General features: G+C 59.4%; 1 protein-coding gene across 2 annotated transcripts; it reads left to right on the forward strand.

The window, feature by feature from the left end:
* The first annotated feature begins 714 nt into the window (after positions 1-714).
* Positions 715-24,177, forward strand: Sema3f (sema domain, immunoglobulin domain (Ig), short basic domain, secreted, (semaphorin) 3F). Of its 2 annotated transcripts, XM_013507643.1 has the most exons (18): positions 715-826; positions 14,127-14,287; positions 14,386-14,448; positions 14,549-14,668; positions 15,401-15,493; positions 16,879-16,972; positions 18,460-18,579; positions 18,804-18,943; positions 19,061-19,175; positions 19,349-19,418; positions 19,580-19,724; positions 20,687-20,909; positions 21,495-21,583; positions 21,702-21,743; positions 22,142-22,299; positions 22,585-22,652; positions 22,934-23,067; positions 23,684-24,177. In XM_013507643.1, the coding sequence occupies exons 1-18, from the start codon at positions 715-717 to the stop codon at positions 24,092-24,094; spliced, it is 2,358 nt and encodes a 785-aa protein (XP_013363097.1). In that variant the 3' UTR covers positions 24,095-24,177. The 2 variants fall into 2 exon arrangements, with proteins under 2 accessions (XP_013363097.1, XP_013363098.1); XM_013507644.1 differs by lacking the exon at positions 15,401-15,493 and having other exon boundaries at positions 23,684-24,094.
* Positions 24,178-24,381: the final 204 nt, after the last annotated feature.

Raw genomic sequence — 24,381 nt, forward strand, 5'->3', positions numbered from 1 at the left:
TTCCCGGCGGGAAGTCCTTCTACCTGTCTGACCCAGGTCTTTCCTGCTTTGGTTTTAGGGAAAGCGGGCCCTGCTGTTCTCTGTCTCTCCTTTTCTGCCTGGTGCTGTCCCTTCTGCTGTGAACCATCTGTGTGTGTCTCATCGACCCCCCACCCCATTCCAAAATCAGATCCAGATTTTCTGGCATCAGGAGTCTAAATTTAGCCCAAGTAGGAAGGGGTAGGCCCTGTCTCTTCCCCATTCCTCAAAGTGGGAGAGTAAGCGGGGGCTGGCGTGGTTGTGGTAGTAGCATGGGAGAGTGTTCTGGGACCCGGAGAGGGCTCCGCGCTCAAGCGTGCGCTGCGTCCTGAAATTCAGGATACCCGGGAGCCTGGGTTGGAGGTTCCAGCTGCCCCATTAGCTGTGGTGGTCCCTGGGCACCCACTAGAGCCTGATCTTCATGCTCTTGTGACACTTCCCCCAAAGATAGGCAGAAGAACATATGTGAAGTTTGCACACTGGGGTATTCGTGACCTGAGACTAGGAGCATCAGTACAGGGACCGCATCACATTTGTGTTTAGTTAGGGAAACACAGGTACCTTGGGCATACGTGGAACAAGGGCAGTGTTGGTAGGGAGGGTTTCCCTTCTCTGCCTCACCCACTCAGTCTCGCTTCCCTCTCCCAGGTGTCCAGAGAGCCACGCCTGCTTCCTGGGCCCTAGGCCCCTCCCACAATGCTTGTCACTGGTTTCATCCTCTGGGCTTCCCTGCTGACTGGGGCCTGGCCAGCCACCCCTACCCAAGACCGCCTCCCAGCCACGCCCCGTGTCCGGCTGTCCTTCAAAGGTAAGAGGCTGCCTTGCGCTTCCTGAGCCCATCCTGGCTTCATAACACAACCCCACTGCGCAGGAGAGGGAAGAGGGCGTGGGGCAAGAAAGGCACAGACTACCGCCACGTGGGTTGTGTGGGCACGGTGGGAGGGGAGCGGGGCAGTGATGACTTGCTGAGAAAGCCCAGCAGCCACTTAGATACTTTGGGAAGGGGTCCTGAGTGTGGGCATCTGCGTTCCTGGCCTGGTGGCCCAAGGTCTGCAGGGTAGTGACTGGGGAGACGGGCGTTACTCCTTTCGAGCTTGCCGCTGCTCTGTGTCCTGGGCATCCCTTAGGGTGGAGGTCAGACAGTGAGGCAGCTGCCGGAGCCTTCGCGGGCTGGGGGAGCAGGGGCTGCTCTCCAGGGCACTGGCGCTTGGCGAGCCTTCCTGTGCTCTCCGTATGGAAAGGCCTTCCTGGACCCTGGGAGGGCACTGTGGCTGTGACCGGCAGGGAAGCTGCCTGAGAGATTTAGGAGAGTGAATGCTTGTGAGGGCCTCAGATCTCCAGATGGGCGCTTTTCCTGGGAAGTCACTGGAAGGTTTTAATGACGGTTGGGGGTCTTCGGAGTGAGAGGTTAGCCCTCAGCTCCATCACCTTTGCACTGATCCCTGGGCAAGTGAACGCCAGGTGCCCACTCCAGGAGGATACATGGCTTCTCTACTAGCCACTTCTTTTTTTTTTTTTTTTTTTTTCTTTTGGTTTTTCTCCGGTACCAGGAACCGAACTCACGACCTTGCGCTTGCCAGGCAGGCGCTTTTGCCGCTGAGCTAAATCCCCAGCCCCTACTAGCCACTTCTTTAAGAGGAATGTGCGGTCTTAAGAGTCCACTCTGGGCCTGGGATGAGGTGTTCCAACCGTGCTGTGGGCAAGGGGCCTGGAGTCATGGGGAGTTCTCAACCTTGGCCCTCTTCTGGCCAGAGGGAACCGTGTCCAGCTGCCGCCCTGGGTGGGGCCTGTGCTGCCTGGCTGGCCACATTTCCCGGCAGCCATATTGGGTGAAAGGCTGGGCTGACCTTTTCTTCCTTGGGCTTGGCTGAGGCCCAACCCCCATCCCGCTCCCCCTCCCCTGACCTCATCCCACTCTTGCAACGTGATGGTGATGGGAGGAGTGGGAAGTGGGTTGCTTATCATGGCTTTCCCAGTCTCTGACTTCTGGAACGTCTGAGGGTAGGCCTGGGAGTCCTCTCTCAGCCTGGGAAATGGACAGAGAAGAGTTAATCGGTTTAGGTTAGAAAGTGTCCCCTTTCCCCAGGCCTGGGAAGGTGAGATATTTATCCTGCTGATGCCTCCACCCTTCCCTGGTGGAATTCCTCACAGCAGATTAATAAATCTTGAAGGGGCCGGGTCCCCGCTTCTCCCCAAGTAGGTTGTCTCCTCCTCCCCCTGTAGGGGAGGGAGGTGTGGTTTGGTTTCCACAGCCTAGGATGTTATTTTTAGGCAGGGGGATTGAGGCATAGGCAGGTCCTCTGTGTAATCCTTCTAAGCCTTTTTGGATCTCCAGGGGTGAAAGGTTTTGTTCCTGTTTTCTTTGTAGGGGGAGCAGTACCGGGATTTGAACTCAGGACCTTGCACTTGCCAGGCAGGTGCTGTACCACAGAGCTAAAACTTGTTTCTGTTTTCTAGGGAGAGAAACTGAGGCTGAAGCAAGGGTGTCGCCAAGGTCAGGCAGGAGGCAGAAGTGAGGCCAGAAATAGAACCCTGGCGTCCTGGCCTCGCTGGCGCCCACATTGCGTCGGTCGATTCCCTCCCTCTCAATTAGCTCCGAAGCCGACACCCACGGTGACTAAAAGCCCGACTCCCTGGCAGCCAGCCTACAGTGCTGCTTGCTGTGGCAGCCTAGGGTGGAGCTGGAGGATGCCCAGGGCCACCCCATCCCGGCCTTTGTGTGTTTGTACACACAGGTTCCTTGGCCACGAATGACTTCCCTGTTCCACCTGACTTCATGTCCTAGTTTTATCCTTAGATGTTACCTCAGTTTAGCAGATACTGAACGCTTACTATGCCCTCCGTCCTGGGCTGAGCCCACATGAGACCGGCTCGTCATAGACAGACTCACTCTGAAGACAGCAAGTACCCAGTTGGACAGTGCCACTGAGGACCCCAGCATGTACTTCGCACCAGGCTCTGTGTGTGCCCAGGGCCGAAGGGCCTGCACCAGTCATGTGTCTACAAGGCAGTCCTCAGTGAGGAGGAGGCCCTCGCCACATGTCTGGACTGAGAGTGGAGACCAGCTCCTAGAGAAGCGGGGATCCCGCAGCTAGGCCAGGGGCGGGGAGAGGGCGGGGTCTTTCTTTACAGGTTCACAGAGCAGGTTACTTCCAGAGGCACTGCTGGTCAGTCGCGCTCCGTGACTCAGTTTCTGTTTTTGTGATTACATGGAGATGCCCTCTCTCTGTGCGCACCTGGCAGCCAGGTATGCTGGCTGGACCTCCCTTGCCCTGCCTTGGGTCCTGGTGCAGCCAGCAGGTACCAGTCCCAGCCTGAGGAGGGCCAGACCCTGCTAGGTGGGGGTGCTGGCATAAGGGGCCGTGCTGCCTAGGGCAGATAAAGGAACAAAGGCAGGAACTGGGCCAGGCTGGGACTTGTTGCTGCCCATCCGCCTGGTTAGCCCAGCCAGGTCTAGAGCTGGGAGGGTGCAAAGGCAACGGGGCCCAACGTTTGCTCAGGTTGGGAAGCTCCTGCGGCCCTCCCCTGAGCTTCTGTTAGCAGCACAGCCAAGGGCAGGCACAAGTGAGTGGAGGGTCTCTGGGAGCGGCGAGGTGCTTTTGAATCCTGGCACTGGGAAGCTGGTGGCTGCCTGGATTGCAGCACCCCCGCCCCGTCCCTTGGACAGAGCCCAGAGTCACCTTCTCCCAGAGTCACAGACAAATCTGAGCAAAAAGTTTTTCTTCCTCCTGTCCTGAGATGACCAGGCCCTGGGGTACCACCTCTGTTCCAGGCACCAGCAGGAAGGTACAGAGCCCTGCCAGGCCCTTTGTTCAGCTTGGGGAGTGTTTACTTTTTCCCAGGAAACCACCCCTCAAAACACCACTGGAGTGGCTGGGGATTTACCTCAGCAGCATAGTGCCTGCCTGGCAAGCACGAGGTCGTGAGTTCGATTCCCAGTACCAGAAAAAAGACAAAACCAAAAAAGACAAAACACCACTGGTGGGGCTGGGGATTTAGCTCAGCGGTGCAGCGCCTGCCTGGCAAGTGGAAGGTTGTGAGTTCGATTCCCAGTACTGGAAAAAAAAACAACAGAAAAAACCCATTCCTGGTGCCTGGGCTGGCTTTGGCCACAACTTGAGGCCCAGAGGTATTCGGTGGGAGAGGGGTTTTGTGATGACGTGGGGTAGCTAGACTACTAGGGAAGCAGAGGCAGGAGCAGAAGGAGAAAGCAGAAGGTCAGCATGTGCAGGGAGGTCTGAAAAGATTAAAATAGTACAATGAGAGTAGGTGATAACTAGGCAAGGGTCTCCTCCAGGCGGAGTGTGGTCTGCTTGGATTCCCCTGAGGAAGAAGGCTCAGGGGCTTCCCAGGGCACTCACGTGGGAGACTGAGGTTGAGCCTGGCTCTGCCTGAAGCCCAAGCCTGTTGCAGGACTGAGGGTGAAGGATAGGGTTCTGGGGTTTATGTGAACGCGGCCTCCTGCCATGAGCTGGGGCTGGGGTACCAGGGTCCTGTGAGACCAGCTTCAGCCTTCCAAGCCTCGCTTCCTCAGGAAGGAGCTGGGGTTGCACTGGACCGCCGCACATTGCTCTCTGCCTGCTAAAGCGGTAGAATTAGGGTTTGCTTGTTTTTAGCCCGTTCACTGAGCAGGGTTCCTGGGAAGCCCTCTCAGGTCAGAGATGGGAAAAGCGGGCTCTCGAAGAAGGAGCCCCCATGTCTAGAGCCTCCCTGGGCCTGGGCTCTCTGGCTGCAGGCACAGCTGCCTTGCTCGGTGAGGAAGGAGGTCTCCCAGGTGAAGGACGGATGGGGTCTGGTCACGCCTGCCTTCGTCTGGCGCATGGCCCAGAAGGGTGCCACTGTACATGTTTGCCTGTGGCATCGTTTCCAGATACCACTGTTTCCAGATCCTGCTTATAAACAAAGTTGGGAGCTGGGAGGGGTCACAGCTCATTTCCTTCTGCACAGGGATGTGAGCTGGGTTGAGGTGGGGTTTTTTTGTTTTTTTTTTTTTTTGGTTTTTCTCCGGTACCGGGAGCCGAACTCACGACCTTGCGCTTGCCAGGCAGGCGCTTTTGCCGCTGAGCTAAATCCCCAGCCCAAGGTGGGGGGTTTTCTTAAAAGCCTTGATGGACTTGGGCCTGGGGTTAGCTGTGTCAGGGAGGGAGGAGCGAGAGAAGCTGCTCTTCCCCCCCAGGGGCTCCCTGGCCAGCCACACCTATGTGTGGAGCTTCCAGTTGTAGAAGCCCAGGAGAAGACCTGGTGGCTTTGAGACCAGAGTGAAACCAGGGACCTGGGCAGGGGTCTGGTGGCTGTGACAGCGGCAGTGGGCTTTGGAGCTCACAGGCCAGGGAGGGGTGAATATTCCAGGAGGAACTGAGATGAGGGCTGGCCCCTGGAGAAAGTGGCGAAATTGTCTAAGACTTGTTGGGGGCCCAGTCTGAGTCACCTAGGCCCGGAGCCTGGGCCTTTGGTACTTCTAGCTGCGGCCAAACTTTGGACGGGACCACCACTGACTGGGCCTCCGCGGCGGCCCATGCCTGTCTCTGATCCCTGGCATGTCGCCTGCCCCTCCCTGCCTGGCTCCAGCTTCCCTTGGCACTGAGCAAGGAGCTGGTGCATACTCAAGGAGTAAATCATGTTTCTTGGCAGGTCCTGCTGCTTTGTAATCGTAAAGAATTTAAAGGGAAACCACCAGGTAAAAATTTCACCCCCGCCATAAAGGCGTCTTTTACCCTGTGACTTGGGAGACAGCAAGCGGACTCTTGGCCGTTGACCTGTGTGTGTGTACCTTTGACCCTTGACCTTTCCAGAGACAGTAATCGCTGTGGCTTGAGAGCCTTGGCTTCCTGGTTCCTAACTCACAGGGGCCTCCCAGCTCCTCCTCACCCAGGGCAGAGAGGGGTGGTGCTTAAATTTGGTATAATGCAGAAGTGGTGGTAGCTGATCGGCCCTAAAGGCAGACAAATTCCAGTTCTACCTTTGTTAGCTGTGCGATCCCAGATACGTAGCTTAGCCACTCTGGGCCCTGCTGTTTCCCATGTGTGAAGTGCGAATGGCAGTGGCCCCTTGAAGCGGCATCCTGAGGGTCAGCCTGCTTTGTCTGCATGCTGACTGATAGATCTTGAGTGGTGAACTTCCTGCTGCTCTGGAAAGTAGGGATGAGGACAGTCCTGGCCTCACTGTGTTGCTGAGGGGATTAACTGTGTGAATACTGTGAGAGTGTTGGTAGCAAAGGTTTCAGTGACCAGGATTGAGGTGGACCGTTGAGGGTCTGTGGCGAGAGGGTGCCCCAAGGTTTCACAGAATTCTACCCTTTGTTTAGAAAGGACTGCAAGAGGGACCCGACTCCTGCCGGGTTCCTACGTCTGGCATCCGGGCGTACGGCAGGCCTCACAGTGAGAGTATCTCCAAGGGGCAGGGGAGTTGTGGAGGTGAAAGAGCGGGGCAGAGGTCCGTGCGTCTGGTACAACAGCTTGTGTGCTCTTTCTCAAGGCAGAGGTACTCAATATATGGTGGAAAAATTCCAGCAGTAGAGACTGGTAGGAGCAAGTACCCCACTCCCCTCCCCCTGCCAAGATGAGGTCCGGAGCCTGGTCAGGGCACCTGCTCAGCTTGTGCCAGGGGCCAGACCTGGGCTCCTCACTGGGCATCTGCAGGGCTGGGCAGACAGCGTGTTTGCTTGGCCTGGCCGGTGCTATCCTGGGAATCTGAGCCCCACCTCAAGGGAGCCCTTTAGAGAAGCAGAGAATTCCTGCTGCATTTTTCTTAGAAATAGCAAGAGGGCCTTTGCCAGAGGCTTGGATGCCAGAAGGCCTCAGCCTGAATCCAAAGCCTGGCTCACGTGGGTGCCTGAGCTTGGCAGGCCTGCAGCACCTCACGAGCAGCCCCAGGGAGCGGGTAGAGGCCTCCTGGGCTCCAGCCCCTGAGCAGCGGTCCTGAAGCAGCAAAGAATGGGGTCTGGTGATGGCTGCTGGTCTAGGGTCAGGGACCAGCCTGGGGAGAGGGGCTCGGCTACACTCACAGGGAAGTCTTCCCTGGACTGGCCTCAAGTACTAGCTGTGTGGTGCCTCCCTGTGCAGGGCAGGGGCAGACGCAAAGCATCAGGGCTCTCCAGGGACCAGAAAACCCACAGGGCTGGAGACCTCAGCTCCAGACTCCCCTCTCCCCACTCTTCTTCCTTCCTTCCTTGCTCCCCCTGTGCCTGCCTTGCCTTTACCCCTCCAAATCCCACCCTTCCTTGGCTTCCTACCCGGACATGCTCTTTCCTCTGCAATCTCTGCACCTAGCCAAGAACCTATTTTTTTCCCAGTTAGGGCTTGGAGCTGAAGGCCTCGCTTCCCTCCATGGCAGAATCCATAGCCCTGTGTATCTGCTGGTCGGCCCTGGTTCTCTGCTAGAGTATATAGGACAGCTGGCGGAACGGCAGCTAGAGTACAGGGGACTTGCGGCTTCTGTACACCTGAGGCCAGGCAGGCCGCACCCCAGTGGGCTCACCCCAGGCTGCCTACACTGGCATCTTGATCTGCGCTTTCCTGTTCCAGCACCAGGCCCGTGTGGACGACTTGTTGCCATCCCTTGACTGGCTGCCAGCCTCACTGCAGCCTCCAGAGCTGACCCTGATCACGGATCTGTCTGTCCTAGGCCTCCGTTCTCACATCAGAATGTCAGCAAGGGGGCCGGCATCCTGTGCTCCTGTGCGGGTGAAGCAAAGCGCCTGCTGGGCCTGCAGGAATCCAGAGAGCAGCAAAGCGGGGACTGGGTCCAGGGCAGGGGAAGGGTCTTGACGCCCACCAGCCTGTCTGTCTGGGTGATTTATCGGAGTAAATGAGCCATGGAGAGTTTGTTGTCTTTTGCAGGCACGGGGAGGAGGAGGAGGTGGAGGAAGGAGTGAGGGGTTTCCGGGGCAGGTCTGGAATGCGGGAGGAGGGGTGGCCCTGGGGCCCGCGGAGCTGGAGGCAGCCTCAGCAGACCATTTCACTTTCTCCACCTGAGAAAGGAATCAGGGCACCCCTTCCCCGCAGGACTAACCCTCTTTCTACCCGCTGCACACTTTTTGTTTGGCTTTGTTTTTTTGTGGGTACCGGGAATGGAACTGAGCAACTTGTGCTTGCTAGGCGGGCGCTGAGCTGCTGAGCTGTATCCCCGGCCCCCACCTTCACACTTTGGAGGGTGCATTCCTGTGTGTTCTGCTGGCCTGCCCTAGTCACTTCCTTTTATCCCCTTCACAAGGACATCTCTTGATCACAATGTGTCCTCCCAAACCCAGCCGGGCTGTGGCCTCTGCTTTCATGTGCAACTGGGCCTGCTGCTGAGGGTCTGTGTAGGAGTCCTGGTCTCTGAAACACCTGCCCAGACCCAGGACAGTCAGGTGCCATGGGGCTATGGGCTGGGCAGGGGTCGGTGGGGGAACCTGGTCGGGAGAGCTCTCATCTGCTGGAATACTGGATGTCCTTGGGGGACAGGGTACGGAACTTCTGGTTCTGGGCTGGTATGTGCTAAGGGCCGACATTGCTGCTCTTCCTCCTGGCTTGGGATGAGCCAGTCCCGATCAGTCTTCCTGGGTGGAGCAGGTGGGCACTGGGGCAGAACGGGCGTGGGAACAGTGTGCCTGGGCTGGCAGGACCAGCCTCCCAGCCCCTGAGATAGGAGGGAGGAGTGGAGCAGAGTCTTAGCCTGGCTGGGTGTCTCTTACCTTGTTCAGTGTTTACCGAACAGCTGGGGTGTTTACAGTAGCCCTTAAGAAGGGGCCTCTTCGGGGCTGGGGATTTAGCTCAGCGGCACAGCGCCTGCCTGGCAAGCGCAAGGTCGTGAGTTTGGTTCCCGGTACCGGAAACACCCCCCCAAAAAAAGAAGGGGCCCCTTGTTCCAGAGGGTCTCCCATCAGAGGGTCCCATGGGACCTCTTCCTGCCCCTTTACCTCCCTGCACTCCTGGGATGAATTTGCCAAGGATGCGGAAACCACAGCCAAGCCCCCGCCACCGCTGCAGTGGTACCTGCCCTTCCACCCTCACATCCGGGCTCAGGTCCTTCCCCCTGGAGGAGCCGCATTTCCCAGGAAGTGACAGTGCTAGGTGGCGAATTGCTCCATGGTGAGATAGGGTAACTGGGTCTCCAGTTCAGACATTTAAATTGAATTCAGTCAGAATGGCTATGGAATATAAACATGTGGAGTCATTTACATGTTAATTATGTTGAATGGCCTATGAGGCCATAATTAGTTGCTAATTGGGTGAGAGCAGGTTGTAATTGGTTTTGTTGGCACCAACCTGGCTCACCTGCGTAGCGGGAAGGGGGCCTATGGACAGCATCTGAGGAGCTTTCTGGGTGTTTGGTCTGGAAAGCACGGCCAGGGATGGGATAGGGGCAGATACGAGCGGCTTAGGACAGCCGGAGAAACCTAGAATGTTCTTCTCAAGGGACGGGGCAGTTTAAGCCCAAGGCAAATCCTGCTTCTGGCTTCTAGTGCTTCCCATCCGGAACACCCAGGAAGGAAAGGGAAATCAGCACGACAGCCTTCCCCTCGCAGCCTGCTGTGGGACTAGGGTCCACGCAAGCCCGGAGGTGTTACTGCAGATGACGGGCCCGGGATTGGCCTGGTCAGCAGCGGAGGGCTCAGCCTTAGGGCATGTTGTGAAGTGGGTGTGCTGAGCAAGGGAAGGTGCGCCAGGCCGCCCCACCCCCTGCTTGGCCTGGCTGGGACTCCCAGGGTTGCAGGGCTGTGGCCAGGGGTTGAGGCCTTCCGGCTGGCCGCTCATTAAAAGAGGATTAGGCTGGGAGCCAGTCCAGCCCCTAGGCCTGCCTCTGGGGCCCCTCAAAGCTTTGGGGGAGTGACAGAGGTTGAGGCGCTGCCTGGGCCCTGCTGCTCTTGTCATGGCCACTGCTACTAGGCTCTTGTCTACCTCAGTTTCCCTCAGAAGGTCGGAAGGTCAGGACGTGTTTCTGTGGAAGAAGCACGAACAAAGAGCCCTGTCGGCACCCATTCCCTTCACCCCGCAGTCTTATTTCTCTGCAGCTCAGGGATTAGGCCCCACCAGCCCACATGGGGTCAGAGGTCAGAGCGGGGCTGCGGGGACCTGTCCATCACCCCGTCGCCAGCTCCGCTGGAGGAGATGGCGCTGTCAGTCAGGGCCCACGGCTTTGTGAGGTTGTAACCAAGGGGGCGGGGTGCCCACCTCTGCTCCAAGACCCCTCTTTTGGCAGCAGCTCCTGCTCCACTGGCCTCAGACCTGGTGTCCAGGAGACCCACAATGGGGGCGGGGCAGCCCAGCTGGGTTTTGAGCAGGGGCTGTGGACACGCCTCCTCAGGGCCTGAGGCCCTTTAAAGTAAGGCGTCAACCACTGCTTCCTAGGGAGGAAGAGATGGACACCCTCAGGCCTATGCCTCCGGGCACTGTGAACGTCCCTACCTCTGGACCGAGGCCAGGCCTTTCTGGACTGGGACCCTGAGTGTCTAATGGCCTTGAGAGAGGCCTTGAGGCGGAAATGAGGTGTCTGATGCCAGAATAAGCTCTTCCTTCCCGGTGACGGGAAAATCCTTCCCGGATGCCACCCCACCCAACCTTGGCTCAGCCTGGGTGAGAGAGTGGGTGTGGGGGCCCTTCCCAGAAGGCATCACCCAGACACGTCTTCCTGTGTCCCCCAAGGTCAAGGTCTACCCTGCCATCCACAGAGCCCCTGGTTGTGCCCTAGCCCCTTCACTGGCACTGCTCCCGTAGGGCTGGGCTTGGGACAAGTGGGGCAGTGGTGGGGACCGGTCTGAGGACACGGCCAGGCTAGGTCTGCATCACGCCCTTACCCACTGAGGCCACCTTAGGCCTAAGTCCTAAGTCCCCAGAGGGGAGCTGTGCCTCATAGGTCCTAGCCCCTCCTGACACTGCCGGTATCAGCACGGTCCTGAGGGCCACTCAACCGCTCCGGCCCCAACGCGGCTCCTTTTCCCTGTGGTGTTCGGGTTGGGGGAGGGGCAGGCGGAATCCTGGTTCTGCTTCATCTGGGGACCTGAGGTGAGCCGCACTTGGCTGAGGAGCCTGCAGCCAGGGGCGTAGGACTGTCACAGGCCCTTGTTCCAGTGGTTCCTACTGTGAGTGCTCTGGCTGTGGGTTAACAGGGCAGGGCCGTCCTCCCATCCCTCTGTGCCTTTGTTCCCCCTTCTGCAGCCTAGATTGGACGAGTGCTTTAGGAGCAGGCCCTCTTCCGTGGACTAGGGGTGGGCAGGCACGCTGGAACCGCATGGGGGGGCGCTAAGCCAACAGGAAGCTCCTGCCTTCCCATCACCCTCTCTGCGTCCAACCCCAGCGTTAGAAATGGGGTAGCAGGGATGGAGTGGGCACCCTCCAAGAGACAGTGGCATCTAGAGGAAGCCTGCCTCCTGGGGAGGGATTTGGGGACCCTCCCATCCTCTCCTCACAAGGCAGCCGTCTGCCATGAAGGATGGGTGGGAATTGGAGGAATGCCACTGTCCGGCCCTCCAAGATGAAGCAGGACCCCCGCACGGAGTCACATTTAAGGTCAGTGTGAGGAGGACAAAACAAGGCTGAGTGGCCCAGAGTGTCCACCCTGGGGTCATGAAGCCCATGCCATAAAATGAACCCTTTCTCACCTTGTGTGACCTCCTGGGGGCTCCCTTCCCCCACCATCCTTTCCACAGTAACTAACACATCATGTCCTGTGATACCAGAGTGTCCTATGTCACTGAAGCTATTGACGCCATATCCCGTGGCCACTGGGAGGGATCCTGGGGGTCCTGAGTCATACGGCTTGTTGACGCAGGGCGAGTCACCTTCCGGCCCTGGCTCTTCCGGCAGTCAGGCCACCTCCCCTTCATCCGTGGACCTGGGTGGGAATTCATTCATTCTCCTTCCTCATTCCCCACGCCCCCCCAACGCCTGTTACTTCCCTGCCCTGTATCCTCATGTTCTCCCCTGTAAACGACGTGTGACCACAGGCTCTGCACATGGTAGGTGCTTGGTGACTCAGAGGCACCCTCTGCCTCCTCTGCCCAGGGTTAGACTGAGGGGTGCAGGGACAGAATGTCAGGTCAGGGGTAGTGGGCTGCCCCGCTTCTGGGACTGTTTCCTAATCTGCTGAGAGATCTGTCCCCTGCCTTTCTCTCAGAGGGAGCTGGAGTCTGGATTGCTGAGGCTTTGGAAGCAGATTAGGAGCTGGGACTTGGAGCTGGGCCCTGGGAGCTGTGGCACAGCAGAGAAGCAAGGTCCAGATTATGGGGCCGAGCTAGGCAGGGGTGGAGGGTAGGGGTTGTGGCTGCCTGCGTCCCTGGGCGCTAGATGTCTAAAACTTCCGTCCGTCCAGGTGCTGTCTAAAGATGCCCACTTGAGCTCTTCCCCCGCCCCTGCGTTGCCCCCAAAGTGCTCCTCCGCCCAGCAGGACGGGTCAGGGCACAGTCCAAGCCATGCCCCCAGCCAGGGTATAAATAGCCCCTGGCGGGCTGGCCCAGCCTGGAGGGGCTCTGCTGGCAGCCCCACTTCCTCTGGCCACTGTCCAGCCCTGGGGGTGGGGGAATGTTTACTTTCCTGTTGTCACTATGACTGGGTGGCCAGGCGGGGGACTCCGAGTGGCCCAGCAACAGGTGCAGGACAGGTGCCCAAGCTGCCCTGCCCAGGACTTCAAAGGCGCCGCCGGACAGGCGGGTGAGGCCATAGCCTGGCAGCGATCCGCCTTTTGATCCCTCGGCGTCCCGGCGTCCCTGTGACCCGTGGCTGGCCAAGGTCATCACCTGTATTCCCTTGTGGGTGCATGGTCATGTCTGGGCAGGGCAAGGCCTGGCCTTGAACCCCGGCCCCAAAGGGTGAGTTCCTGGTACCAGACATGTGCATTAAATCAGCATTGACTCCCTGGCCCTCAGCCCGCGCTGCCTACCCACATGCCCAGCCCAGCCCGGCACATCCCAGAGCTTTTATCTGAAGCTGCTCCCAAGCATAGCCTCACCAGCCCATCCCAGGGTCCCTGCTGCACCAGTTGGAGTCAGGGTCACCAGGCCAGCCAGTGACAGCCACCTGCTGGTGCTACCTTCAGCTGTGTGCAGAGCCTTGACTCACAGCTGTTCCCTTCCTCCAGGTGCCTTGGGGCCTGCTTCAGGCCTCCCCCTCGATTACCTGCCCTGTGAAGTGGGTCACACCAGCTGTGAGGGCGGGTGTCACCCCTCGGTGAGCACCTTGCCCGCTGCAGAGCGTGTGTGTGCACCTGTACCAGGTGTACACACATGCACGTGCTGTTGTGCGCTGCCACCTGCCCCCTCCCCCCGTGCGTGTGAATATTCATCAGCCTCATCCAAGTGTTCTCTCTCCTGAGCTAAAAATAGCTGGGCATGGATGGGGGAGGGGTTTGCCGGAGAGACCCTCTCAGCTCCCCCAGAGCAGATTCCCAGGCTCCCTGGAGTCCCGTGTCAAGCCCTCTGACTCATCAATGGCTGAGCTCCCTCCTATTCCTCATCCTTAGGAAGAAGGACTTTCCCTGGTGTCCTGGGGTGAGGGCCAAGGCTGTTGGACGCCTGCAGAAGAGAACCTTGCCTCTGCCCTGGGGACCCCAGCACAGGGGAGAGCTCCTTCCCACAGATGACTCCTGGCTGGTTCACGGTGGCCTTTGAGGTCCTCCCGTAGCAGCCTGTGGGGTCCGGGCAAAGCTGGGGGTGTGTAGGGCAGCGCGACTCCCTCGGGCTCTCCGGTGTCCTCACGGGCTCCTCAGACCATGCGCCGTGCACCATGCACCAGCTGTGCCTTCTGCCTGACGGGCCGCCAGGGCGAGGACAGGGCGTCTGGGCCACGCACAGCATCCGCAGGCTGTCACCTGCTCATTAACCCTTTGGGCTCCTGTGGGAAGCTGGCCCCACCCCAGGTGTGGGAGATTAACCCCCTTCTGAGCAAAGACTTTGATGCTGACAGACGCTGGCCTGTACCCCTGCCCTTTCATCAGGACTGACAGGCCAGCGGTGAGTCAGGGTCTGGCTTTGGGTGTGGCCTCTTCCTTGGCCTGCTCACCTGTCAGGACCCTGGAGAGGAAGCTAGAGCCTAAAGACGTGTAGCGGGGGGAACCTCAGGGCTCTGCACAAGGGTGAGAGCTGCGTGGTCTCCGTGGGTCCTGACTGGCGGTGCCCTGCTCTTCGCCCACAGAGCTCAAGTCCACAGGCACTGCCCACTTCTTCAACTTCCTGCTCAATACCACCGACTACCGTATCCTGTTCAAGGATGAGGACCACGACCGCATGTATGTGGGCAGCAAGGACTACGTGCTGTCCCTGGACCTGCATGACATCAACCGTGAGCCCCTCATTGTAAGGGCAGGCCCGGAGGGGCACCCAGGGGTGGGGCCCAGGGCCCAGGACTGAGGCCCGTCCAGTGAGCTGCAGCCTGTGACTCCCCATCCCTGCAGATCCACTGGGCAGCCTCCCCGCAGCGCATTGAGGAGTGTGTGCTCTCGGGCAAAGATGGCAACGTGAGTGTGGTGGGGTCTGCAGGTGGGGTGGAGCAGGTCCCTTGTGGGGGCGGGGCTGGCCGGGCATCTGGGCACCTGTGCAGCGTTCTCTCTGCTCCAGGGTGAGTGTGGGAACTTCATCAGGCTCATCCAGCCCTGGAACCGAACCCACCTGTATGTGTGCGGCACGGGAGCCTATAACCCCATGTGCACCTATGTGAACCGCGGCCGCCGTGCACAGGTAAGCCCCAGCTCACCCCGGCCTGTGCCATCCCCACTGGTGGCTGCCTTCCAGGGCCCCGATGGAAGGATGGGCATGAGCCCCGACCCTGCCGCTTCTGAGCCCTGTGAATGGGGTGAGTGGCCTGTTTAACTCCCTAGCCTCCGTTTCTTCCCCCAAACCTGGGGCTCACGGCTGCCTTTCTCACAGGTTGGTGTGAGGAGGCGGTGAGCGGGTGCTCCCAAGCTCTTAGCACTGTGCCTGGCACATAGTAAGCATTCACCCCTCTGTGGCAGTGGTTCTCTCACCCGTGCCTGTGGACCATGCCCTGCAGCCAAGCCAGGGGGCCCGGTGGGGGTCTCAGCATCAGGAGCTTGATGCCCGAGTCAGCCTCTGCCTTGTGGCCCGAGGAGGGCCGCCTTCCTCCTCCGGGTCAGGGGCTAGGGGAGGGTTATGGGGAGCTCTCCCTTCCCCAGCTCTGCTCCACCCTGCCTGCTTCCGCCTTTCCATTTCCATGTGGGCATGTGTGTGAGCTGGTGAGACCTCGTAGGCGTGTGTGAGAGTGACTGGAACTAAGAGACAAGTGTGTGCAGGGGTGTGCTGAGCCTGTGTGTGCGCGCGCACACATACGTGCATATACGTGTGTATCGGACCCATGTGCTCACGTGTGTTCCTGGCCTGTGTGGTGTGAGAGTCTGGCAGCCCGAGCCTGCTCCCCCAGCCCCTGTCACCCCCTGTTCCTCGTCTTCTCAGGCCCTGCCATGGACCCAGGCGCAGGTGGTCAGAGGCCGCGGCAGCAGAGCCACAGATGGTGCCGTCCACCCGATGCCCACAGCCCCACGCCAGGTGGGCCTCATCTCTTCAGGCTTTGCCAGGCAGCGTGGCCTCGGCTCCACTCGCCCTGGGCCTGTGCCCCAGGCCAGCCCACCAGGGGCTGATTCCCGTCCTTCTCTGAGTGCCCTCAGGCTCTCCAGGCAGCCCAGCTGGATTCTTGTCAGCCTCAGTATGACCCCTGCGGGCAAGAAGTCGGGTCAGCAGATGAGGAAGACGGGGGCCCAGGGAGCCTGCGCCTCTGCTCGCAGAACGCACGTGTGGAGACACAGGCGCCCGGCAGCGTGCCCTCGGGCAGGCCCTACTCAGCATCTGGAGTGGGAACGCGGCATGTGCCTGTAGTCGGCCTGTGCCTCCTGTGGGCTACCCCGTGTCTTGCGCACTTGTGTGCTCTCTTTTGGGGTGGCATCTGTGTAGCAGTCAGGACCCAGATCTGGGCTGGGCGGGGACGGGCGGGGGTGGCAGGGGCTGCCGGTGAGTGACAGCGTGTGTGCACGCGTGTGCGCAGCGGGGAGTGTGAGGAGCGGTCGCTCAGATCCAGTGTGTGTGTCAGGGTGTGAGCGGTGAGTTCCGTGTGTTGGCAGTGCTTTGTGCTGAGCTGTATGTGCAGGAAGCCGTGTGCAGTGTAACTGGAAGCAGGCCTGTGTGTACCTTCCCATCGCCATCCTGCCACCTGCTGCCCGCTCCTCTCTCTGTGCCTCTCCTCCCCGTTCCCCTCCCCTCTCCCTGCCTTTCCTGCCAGGCCCGTGAGCTCATCCCGGTCCCAGTGCCATCGCGATCTTCCTCCTAGCTCATCTTCTGAGCTGGGCTGGGAGGCGCAGGGGGCTTTGTGAGTTCTGTGTGGTCTGGGCAGATCCCCCAGCCCCTGGGCCTGGGGAGACACGCACCCTGGGGGCTCTGCCGAGGGGCAAGAAGGCCCCATCCTGAGGACCACAGGTAGGGCGCAAAGCCCGGGGACAGCAATCTTGGAGTGCTCTGGCCTGTTTTACCTGATGGCAAAGAAAGCACCCTAGGCCCTTGACCTGTGCCTCCTGCTGTGACCAGCTTCATAGCCCCTCCTTGGCCTAAGATAGTGAGCCACAGCTCAAAGCGTCGGCCTCTCTGACCCAAAGGACGCTTGGTCAGCATCTTCCTGAGCCAGTTGGCGTGGAAGGCCTTTAGCCACTGCAGGCCCACCCTGTGCACATCTCCTGGTCCTGAGCCTTGATTCCCAGGTCTTCCCCGAGGCCTGAGACTGCATGAAGAGACCTGGCTGCAGTTCAAGCCTGAGGACCCTGGGAGTGCAGGGGGTGGGCTCAGGGTGTCCCTGGGGCTTGCTCTTGCCCCGGAGCCTGGTGACCTGTCCCTGTCCCTGGCTGTGGGACTGGCCTGGACAATGCTGAGCCCCCTCTGCCCTGCAGGATTACATCTTCTACCTGGAGCCTGAGAGACTCGAGTCAGGGAAGGGCAAGTGTCCGTACGACCCCAAGCTGGACACAGCCTCAGCCCTCATCAGTGAGTGCCCCCGCCCTCCCCCTTTCTAGTTGGAATGTGTGGCCTCTGCCGCAGCAGTTGGGGAAGCACCACCGATGCGCCAGGCTGCCCCGCAGCCCTGGCGGGCCCTCCCCAGCATGCAGCCCCTCCGGTGAGGCACTGAGCGGGCCAGGTGGTCCCCGCAACACAAGGTGTAACCCGTGCAGAGCTCAGGAGCCCCTGGCCCACAGGCTACCTGGAGGAGAAGAGGAGTGGCACAGGGGTCCCTGCGCCCCTCTTCCCTGCATCTGAAAGCCTAGGAGAGCTGCACACGGAAGGGCCAGTGGGGACCTCTGGCCCTGTGACCGGCTAGGGGCTGAGTGTAGATGGATTAGGTGGATGTCTGGGAGGGCCGGGGCTTTTCTCCAAGAAAGTGGTAGCAGCTGCTGCCCGTCCCCAGGCTGAGGAGCCTGACCCTGGCCCAGGCACTCTGCCTGCTTTCGGGGAGTCCAACCCAGTCTGCATCGCAGAGCAACTGCTGGGCACTGTACCACCCGCCAGCCTAGGAAAGGGCCCTGGGGCAGGGTACAGGCCTTATCCTCTTGGCAGAGAAGTTCTATCCTGATAGCAGAGTCCAGATCAGGGAGTCTGATGGGGGAAGACAGTGGGGCACCCTGGCGAGTTTCAGAGAGAAGAAAAGAAGTATTACGCTAGAGGCAGCTCACTTAGCGCTTATGTTGTCAGGAATTTTGTGAGTCAGTTGTTCAACGTGGATGATTAAAATTTAAATTATAAGATGTGTGTATTGGTGCAAACCTATAATCTCAGGACTTCGGGAGGCTGAGACGGGAGGATTGCAAATTCAATCCCAGGCTGGGCAATGCAATGATTCAGGAAGACCCTGGCCCAAAATTTTAAAAGAGCTGGGGATGTAGCTCAGTGTGAAGATCCTGGGTTGAACCCCTAGGACCACAAAAATAAATCTTACCATTCAGTTAAATAAATTATACTGAAACAAAGGTAACAACAAAAAGTAACATACTCAAAACTCACTACTTTATTGTTTTACTACTTTTGGTGGTGAGGGGCCGTATCTGACACAGCTGGCCTTGAACTCACAGTGATCCTCCTGCCTCAGTCTCCCACTTGCTGGGATGACAGGTGTGCACCACCACGCCCAGCTATTTTACTACATTTTTAAAAGTCTAAACTCGTGCAGTTATTTATGTCTGTTGGGTCTGTGGGTAGGAATACTGTCATACTGTGCGGTGATGTTGGTGGCTCTTCCCAGCCGTGCTTACAGTGACCTCAGATTAGCAGCTTAAGACCAGCCATATTCATGTCACAGAAATTGGCTGTTGCTACTAATCAGAGATCATTGCTGCTGCTCTTGGCCCTCCCAGAGCCAGCTGCTAAACATTTACCAGCACCCGACGGAGATAGGATCTATCCTGGGAAGCCTGACTTTGTCTGGGGGTCGCTGGGGCTGTGACCTGTCCTAATAAACACCGCCGCCCCCTCCCCCACAGACGAAGAGCTCTACGCCGGCGTGTACATTGATTTTATGGGCACAGACGCAGCCATCTTCCGCACACTTGGAAAGCAGACAGCCATGCGCACAGACCAGTACAACTCCCGGTGGCTCAATGGTACCTGTAGTCCCTGAGGCCTTCAGGGGGCTGTGTGTCCGGGATGGGGCTGGGAAATCCTCTGGAAGCACACCGGGGAGAGTTTTTGGCCCATGACTCACTGGGGTGGAAGTGGTTCCTTGTTTGGAGAAAGGTTGGGGATGTTCTTCTACATGGCTGGGGATTCAGTCGGGGAACAAGATGCGGAGGAGGAGCTCCTCCCACTGAGCCCTGCTCATCCGCAGACCCTTCCTTCATCCACGCGGAGCTCATCCCTGACAGCGCGGAGCGCAACGATGACAAGCTATACTTCTTCTTCCGGGAGCGGTCGGCGGAGACCACGCAGAGCCCCGCTGTGTACGCCCGAATTGGGCGCATCTGCCTGGTACACGTCCCCAAGGCCCCCACTGCCCCTCTCACGGCCCAGCCCTGACTGTCCCCCCTGCTCCAGCAGGGTCTTGTGGGTGAGTGAGCTGAGCTAACCTCCTGCTCCCACCCCCAGAACGATGATGGCGGTCACTGCTGCCTGGTCAACAAATGGAGCACATTCCTGAAGGCGCGGCTCGTCTGCTCCGTGCCAGGCGAGGATGGCATTGAGACCCACTTCGATGAGCTCCGTGAGTGCCCACCCGGCAGGCAGGCCCCGTGGCTGTAGTGGGAGTGACCGAGGCTGGATGAGAGGCCACCAGGTGGCCTCTGGTGGGTCCCCATCCCCTGGGCGGAATAGTCCAGGGCCCAGGGGCACCTGCCTGCCTGACGCCTTCCCGGAACCTCCTTTCTGTGTCCTCAGAGGATGTGTTTGTCCAGCAGACCCAGGATGTGAGGAACCCCGTCATTTATGCTGTCTTTACCTCCTCGGGGTGAGACTGGGGTCTGGGCCAGCAGTGGCAGGGTGGGCTGGGCTGGGGCTCCGCCTGTGGCGAGTGCAGCCTGTGCTGAGCTCTGGGGCCGGGAGCAGGCAGGGGAGGGCCCCGGGCCGAGGCGGTCCCTTGGCGGCAGCAGCAAACTGTCCTGTTCGTAGCTCCGTCTTCCGAGGCTCTGCTGTGTGCGTCTACTCGATGGCTGACATTCGCATGGTCTTCAACGGACCCTTTGCCCACAAGGAGGGCCCTAACTACCAGTGGATGCCCTTCTCGGGGAAGATGCCGTACCCCCGGCCTGGCACAGTAAGCACCCTCCTCTCCTCCCTCTCCCTTTTGTCCCCTGAGGCCTGCTCTGGGCCAGACCCTCTGCAGACATGGCTGTACCATCAGACCCTGCAGCAGTGGGGCAGCGCGTTACACCAGCTCAGAAACCCACCGTTCACCCCCAGCCAGCCGAAACCCCAGAACACACGCGGGGCTGGGCGTGGTGGGCTGCTCCGTGGAGGGCCCTTCGGGGGGCTGCTTGGGAGCTGAAGCTTGGTGGGGGGAATCTGGAAGGCAGAAGCCGGTGGCAAGGGGGTGGTCGCGTGGCTGGCTAAAAATGGACACAGGCGGGTGGGGAGTGGGTAAGGCCGGGACCGCAGCGTCTGCAGGGGCTATGGGAGGCGTCGCGCCTGACCTTGGTGTGACTGGGGCCTCCTTGGAGTCTAAGGAGAGTTCGGGCGCGATCTGCTCTGAAGCAGCAGCAGGTGTGACTCGGGGGTCGGGGGGAAAGCAGGTCTCCAAGGGCTCAGGGAAAGCTGTGCCCTGAAGTGACCTTGGAGCCGATGGATGGCGGGGTTAGGCTTCACCCTGGGCACAGGGACCAGCCTCGGGGAAGGGCAGAGCGTGCCTGTGTGTCACGAGGACTTCAGGCCTGCAGCCCAGCTGTTCAAGGAGAGTGGAGAGACAGGGACAGCAGAGCAGGAGACAGTGCGGCGCGGACCGAGGAAGGGAGCGCTCCCCACAGCCAGACGCTGCCACAGGGCTGTGGCGCATGAGGCCTAGGAGCAGCCCTGGGATCTGGCCGCCTGGGGCCTTGGGAACTGGACCTGCAGGGAGCTCTACGGCTCTGCCCTGCGGGGTTGGGCAGAAAGGAGGAGAGGGGCTTGGAGGAAGAACCAGGTAGAGCGGGTGGGGCCAGGCAGGACGGAGGCTGCTCCTGAGCTGCAGTGACGCCCGTGCCTGCCCTGGATGCCTGAGGCTGACACTCACCCCACTTGCAGTGCCCCGGGGGAACCTTCACGCCCTCCATGAAATCCACCAAGGACTATCCTGACGAGGTGATCAACTTCATGCGCAGCCACCCGCTCATGTACCAGGCCGTGTACCCTCTGCAGCGGCGCCCCCTGGTGGTCCGCACTGGTGCCCCCTACCGACTCACCACTGTTGCCGTAGACCAGGTGGATGCAGCTGACGGGCGCTATGAGGTGCTTTTCCTGGGCACAGGTACCCGCTGCTGCTCCCCCTCCACTGGGCCCACTGGGTGGGAGGTGCTGATGCCTGGGGCTGTGACCTGACCCGTGGGGTTGCTGTAGGTTTATGCTGATAAGCTCTGTCGCTGCATCTTTGGGAGCCTCTTTTCAGCCAGGACGGTGAGGCCACGGGGAGCAAAACCCCATCTGCTTCCCTGTGTCCGAGGCCAGAAGGCCAGAGACACCAGCAAACGTGGAAGCCCTTGTGTGACAGGAAGGGGCAGAGACAGGCTTGCAGAGTGCCTGGACCTGCATCCTGGCACCCGCGCTGGCATGCGCACGCACACACGGAAGTACACCTAGCACAGTTCCAGCAGCTCCTGACAAGAGCCGTGCCCGCGTGTGCTGATGGTCTGGGTGGGGCGGACCCTGGCCAGGATCCTCTGTCCTGGGCCAGTCTCCTGACCTCTTCCCTGTCTCTGGAAAACCCTTCAGCCTTGGAACAGAACTTCTGCTCCACGGCCCGAGGGGGGTTGGGGCCCTGCTGGGGAAGGGGCTGAGGCTTTGCCCCTTCCCCAGTGTCCCCAGCCCCACTGAGGTCCTGCCCGGCCCGTTCCAGACCGCGGGACAGTGCAGAAGGTCATCGTGCTGCCCAAGGATGACCAGGAGGTAGAGGAGCTCATGCTGGAGGAGGTGGCAGTCTTCAAGGTGCGTCAGAACCACCCAGTCCTTTCTGCCCATCCTGACCCTCCCCGGTCCCAGCCCCTGACCTTAGACCTCCAGGTCCGGGCAGAGAGGGAGTCCCAGGCTGATCTTTGTCTTCTAGGATCCAGCACCTGTTAAGACCATGACCATCTCTTCCAAGAGGGTGAGTCTGGTAACATGGGCTTGGGGTGATGGTAGAGTCTCCTTGAAGTCATACCCTCGGCACGAGGGTGGGGTAATTAAGCATTGAACAAGGAAGAGAAGGAAGCTGGGCGTGTTGTTACCTGTAATCCCAGACACTTTGGAAGCTGAGGCAGGAGGGTCGTAAGTTCAAGGCCAGATCAGACAACTCAGCAAGACCCTGTCTCAAAACGAATTTTTAAGGAAAGGGTACTAGGGTATAGCTCAGTGGTAGAGTGTTTGCCTAGCATGCCCTGGGTCCCATCTCTGGTACCACCAAAGAAAAAAAAGAAAAAGAGAAGAGCCGGAGCCTAACCCACCTAGCTTCTATGTAGGCTATCTGTGGGAAAGGGACTGACAAGCCTTTGCCCCTGCCCTCAGCAACAACTGTACGTGGCCTCCGCTGTGGGTGTCACACACCTGAGCCTGCACCGCTGCCATGCGTATGGGGCTGCCTGTGCCGACTGCTGTCTCGCCAGGGACCCCTACTGTGCCTGGGATGGCCAGGCCTGCTCCCGCTACACAGTGTCTTCCAAAAGGTATAACCCCAGGGCTGAGGGTGGAGCTTAGTGTTAGAGCACTTTCCTAGTATGTGGAAGGCCCTACGTTCAATCCCCAGCACCGCAAAAAAAAAAAAGTTTATGAACCCCAGACCCTTGGGGTTTTAGGCCCTGTGGGGGTTTGAAGATGGGTGTGGTATGACTTGGGGATATCTACGGGCATCACAGCTCTGGGGACACAGGGCCCTGCCCTGGATTCTTGGGGGTGCAGGGACCTGGGGCATACTTCTTGGGAGCACACCTTCAGGAGTTACTCTCACCCAGGCGGAGCCGCCGGCAGGACGTCCGGCATGGGAACCCCATCAGGCAGTGCCGTGGGTTCAACTCTAATGGTACGTGTGCCCTGCCCCCCTCCGGTGCTCCTTGAACTTCTGTGGTGCCCCGGGTGCCCATGTGGCTGCTCGCTACCCCCCAACTCTGAGCCTTAAAGGTGCTGGGTGGGGAGTAAGGGCTCCTGGAGTTCCAGTCGTGCTGTTGCTGGCCGGTCCTGCAGGGGTGATGCCCAGTGGCAGCACTCTGCCCTTGTGGGTGAGAGCCCCTTGGTGCCTGCCCCTCACCAGACGGGGTCGTTCCGGGTGTTGTTGCTTCCACTCAGTGTCCTCCTGATCCGCAGCCAACAAGAATGCCGTAGAGTCTGTGCAGTATGGCGTGGCGGGCAGCACGGCCTTCCTGGAGTGCCAGCCCCGCTCACCGCAAGCCACCGTGAAATGGCTCTTCCAGCGAGATCCTGCTGACCGGCGCCGAGAGGTGAGTCCCTGGCACAGTGGAAATTCAGTGCGGGTGGAGGCAGTGTAGCACCCGATACGGGGCCGTCCTCACTCTGTGAAACCTTTCGAGCTCCCTTCCCTATGTGGAAGTCAATTGAGCAGAACTCGTTAGGTAGAAACTCTGCGGAACAGGTCTTGCCATACAGAAACCATTTCCGGATATGCCTGTTTTTGTGAAAATCCCACGTGTGCACCCACTGGAGTGCACGCCTTGTATGGGACGTCACGTGGTTGAGCTTCCGTGGACGGGAATTCTGTGGCTAGCCCTCGTTTGTGGAAAAGCCTTACAGGTGCCCCCTTTACGTGGGAATTCTGTGCGGGGCCACAGTTGGGTGTTCTCATTAAATGAAAATTCTATGTGTGTGTTCCAAAATTCTCTCATTCATTGAACAGCACCCTTTAGGGCCATCCCTCTCGAAGCGGAAACCTGTGGATACCTCCTTCAGTTACCTCATTAGTGGAAACTGCACGTGGTCTTTTGGGGGAGGGATATATAAATTCCATGTGTGGTACCCCACCGAAGTGGCCTCGTCTGGCTGCTGGCGGGGGCAGCAGAGGGGTCACACAGCCCCTGAGCCCCCACCCTGCCCCTGCAGATCCGAGCGGAGGAGCGCTTCCTGCGCACAGAGCAGGGCTTGCTGCTCCGCGCCCTGCAGCTCAGCGATCGCGGCCTCTACTCCTGCACGGCCACTGAGAACAACTTCAAGCACGTCGTCACTCGGGTGCAGCTGCACATCCTGGGCCGGGATGCTGTCCATGCTGCCCTCTTCCCCCTGCTGGCTGTGAGCGCCCCGCCGCCTCCGGGCACAGGCCCCCCCACACCTCCGTACCAGGAGCTGGCCCAGCTGCTGGCCCAGCCTGAAGTGGGCCTCATCCACCAGTACTGTCAGGGTTACTGGCGTCACGTGCCCCCCAGTCCCCGAGAGGCCCCCGGGGCCCTCAGGCCTCCTGAACCCCAGGACCAGAAAAAGCCCCGGAACCGCCGGCACCACCCTCCGGACACATGAGGCCAGCTGCCTGAGCCCTGCACTGGACCAGCCTAGCCCTCATCCCTTTTAATATAAAAGATATATATATATATATATATAAATATAAGGAGAGCAAGAGAGACAGAGAAAGAGAGAGAGAGGCAACTTAATGGCCTATATATATAAATATAAAAAAATCTATATTCTATACACACCCTGCCCCCACAAAGACAGTATTTATTGGTGGGTTGTATATAGCTTGCCTCACCGGCAGCATCTTCCAGGATCTAGACCCATGCTGGTCAGCGATGGCAGAAAACGGAGCC

This window comes from Chinchilla lanigera, unplaced genomic scaffold (genome assembly GCF_000276665.1).
Source record: "Chinchilla lanigera isolate Chin_1 unplaced genomic scaffold, ChiLan1.0 scaffold00131, whole genome shotgun sequence".
Taxonomy (NCBI): Eukaryota; Metazoa; Chordata; class Mammalia; order Rodentia; family Chinchillidae; genus Chinchilla; species Chinchilla lanigera.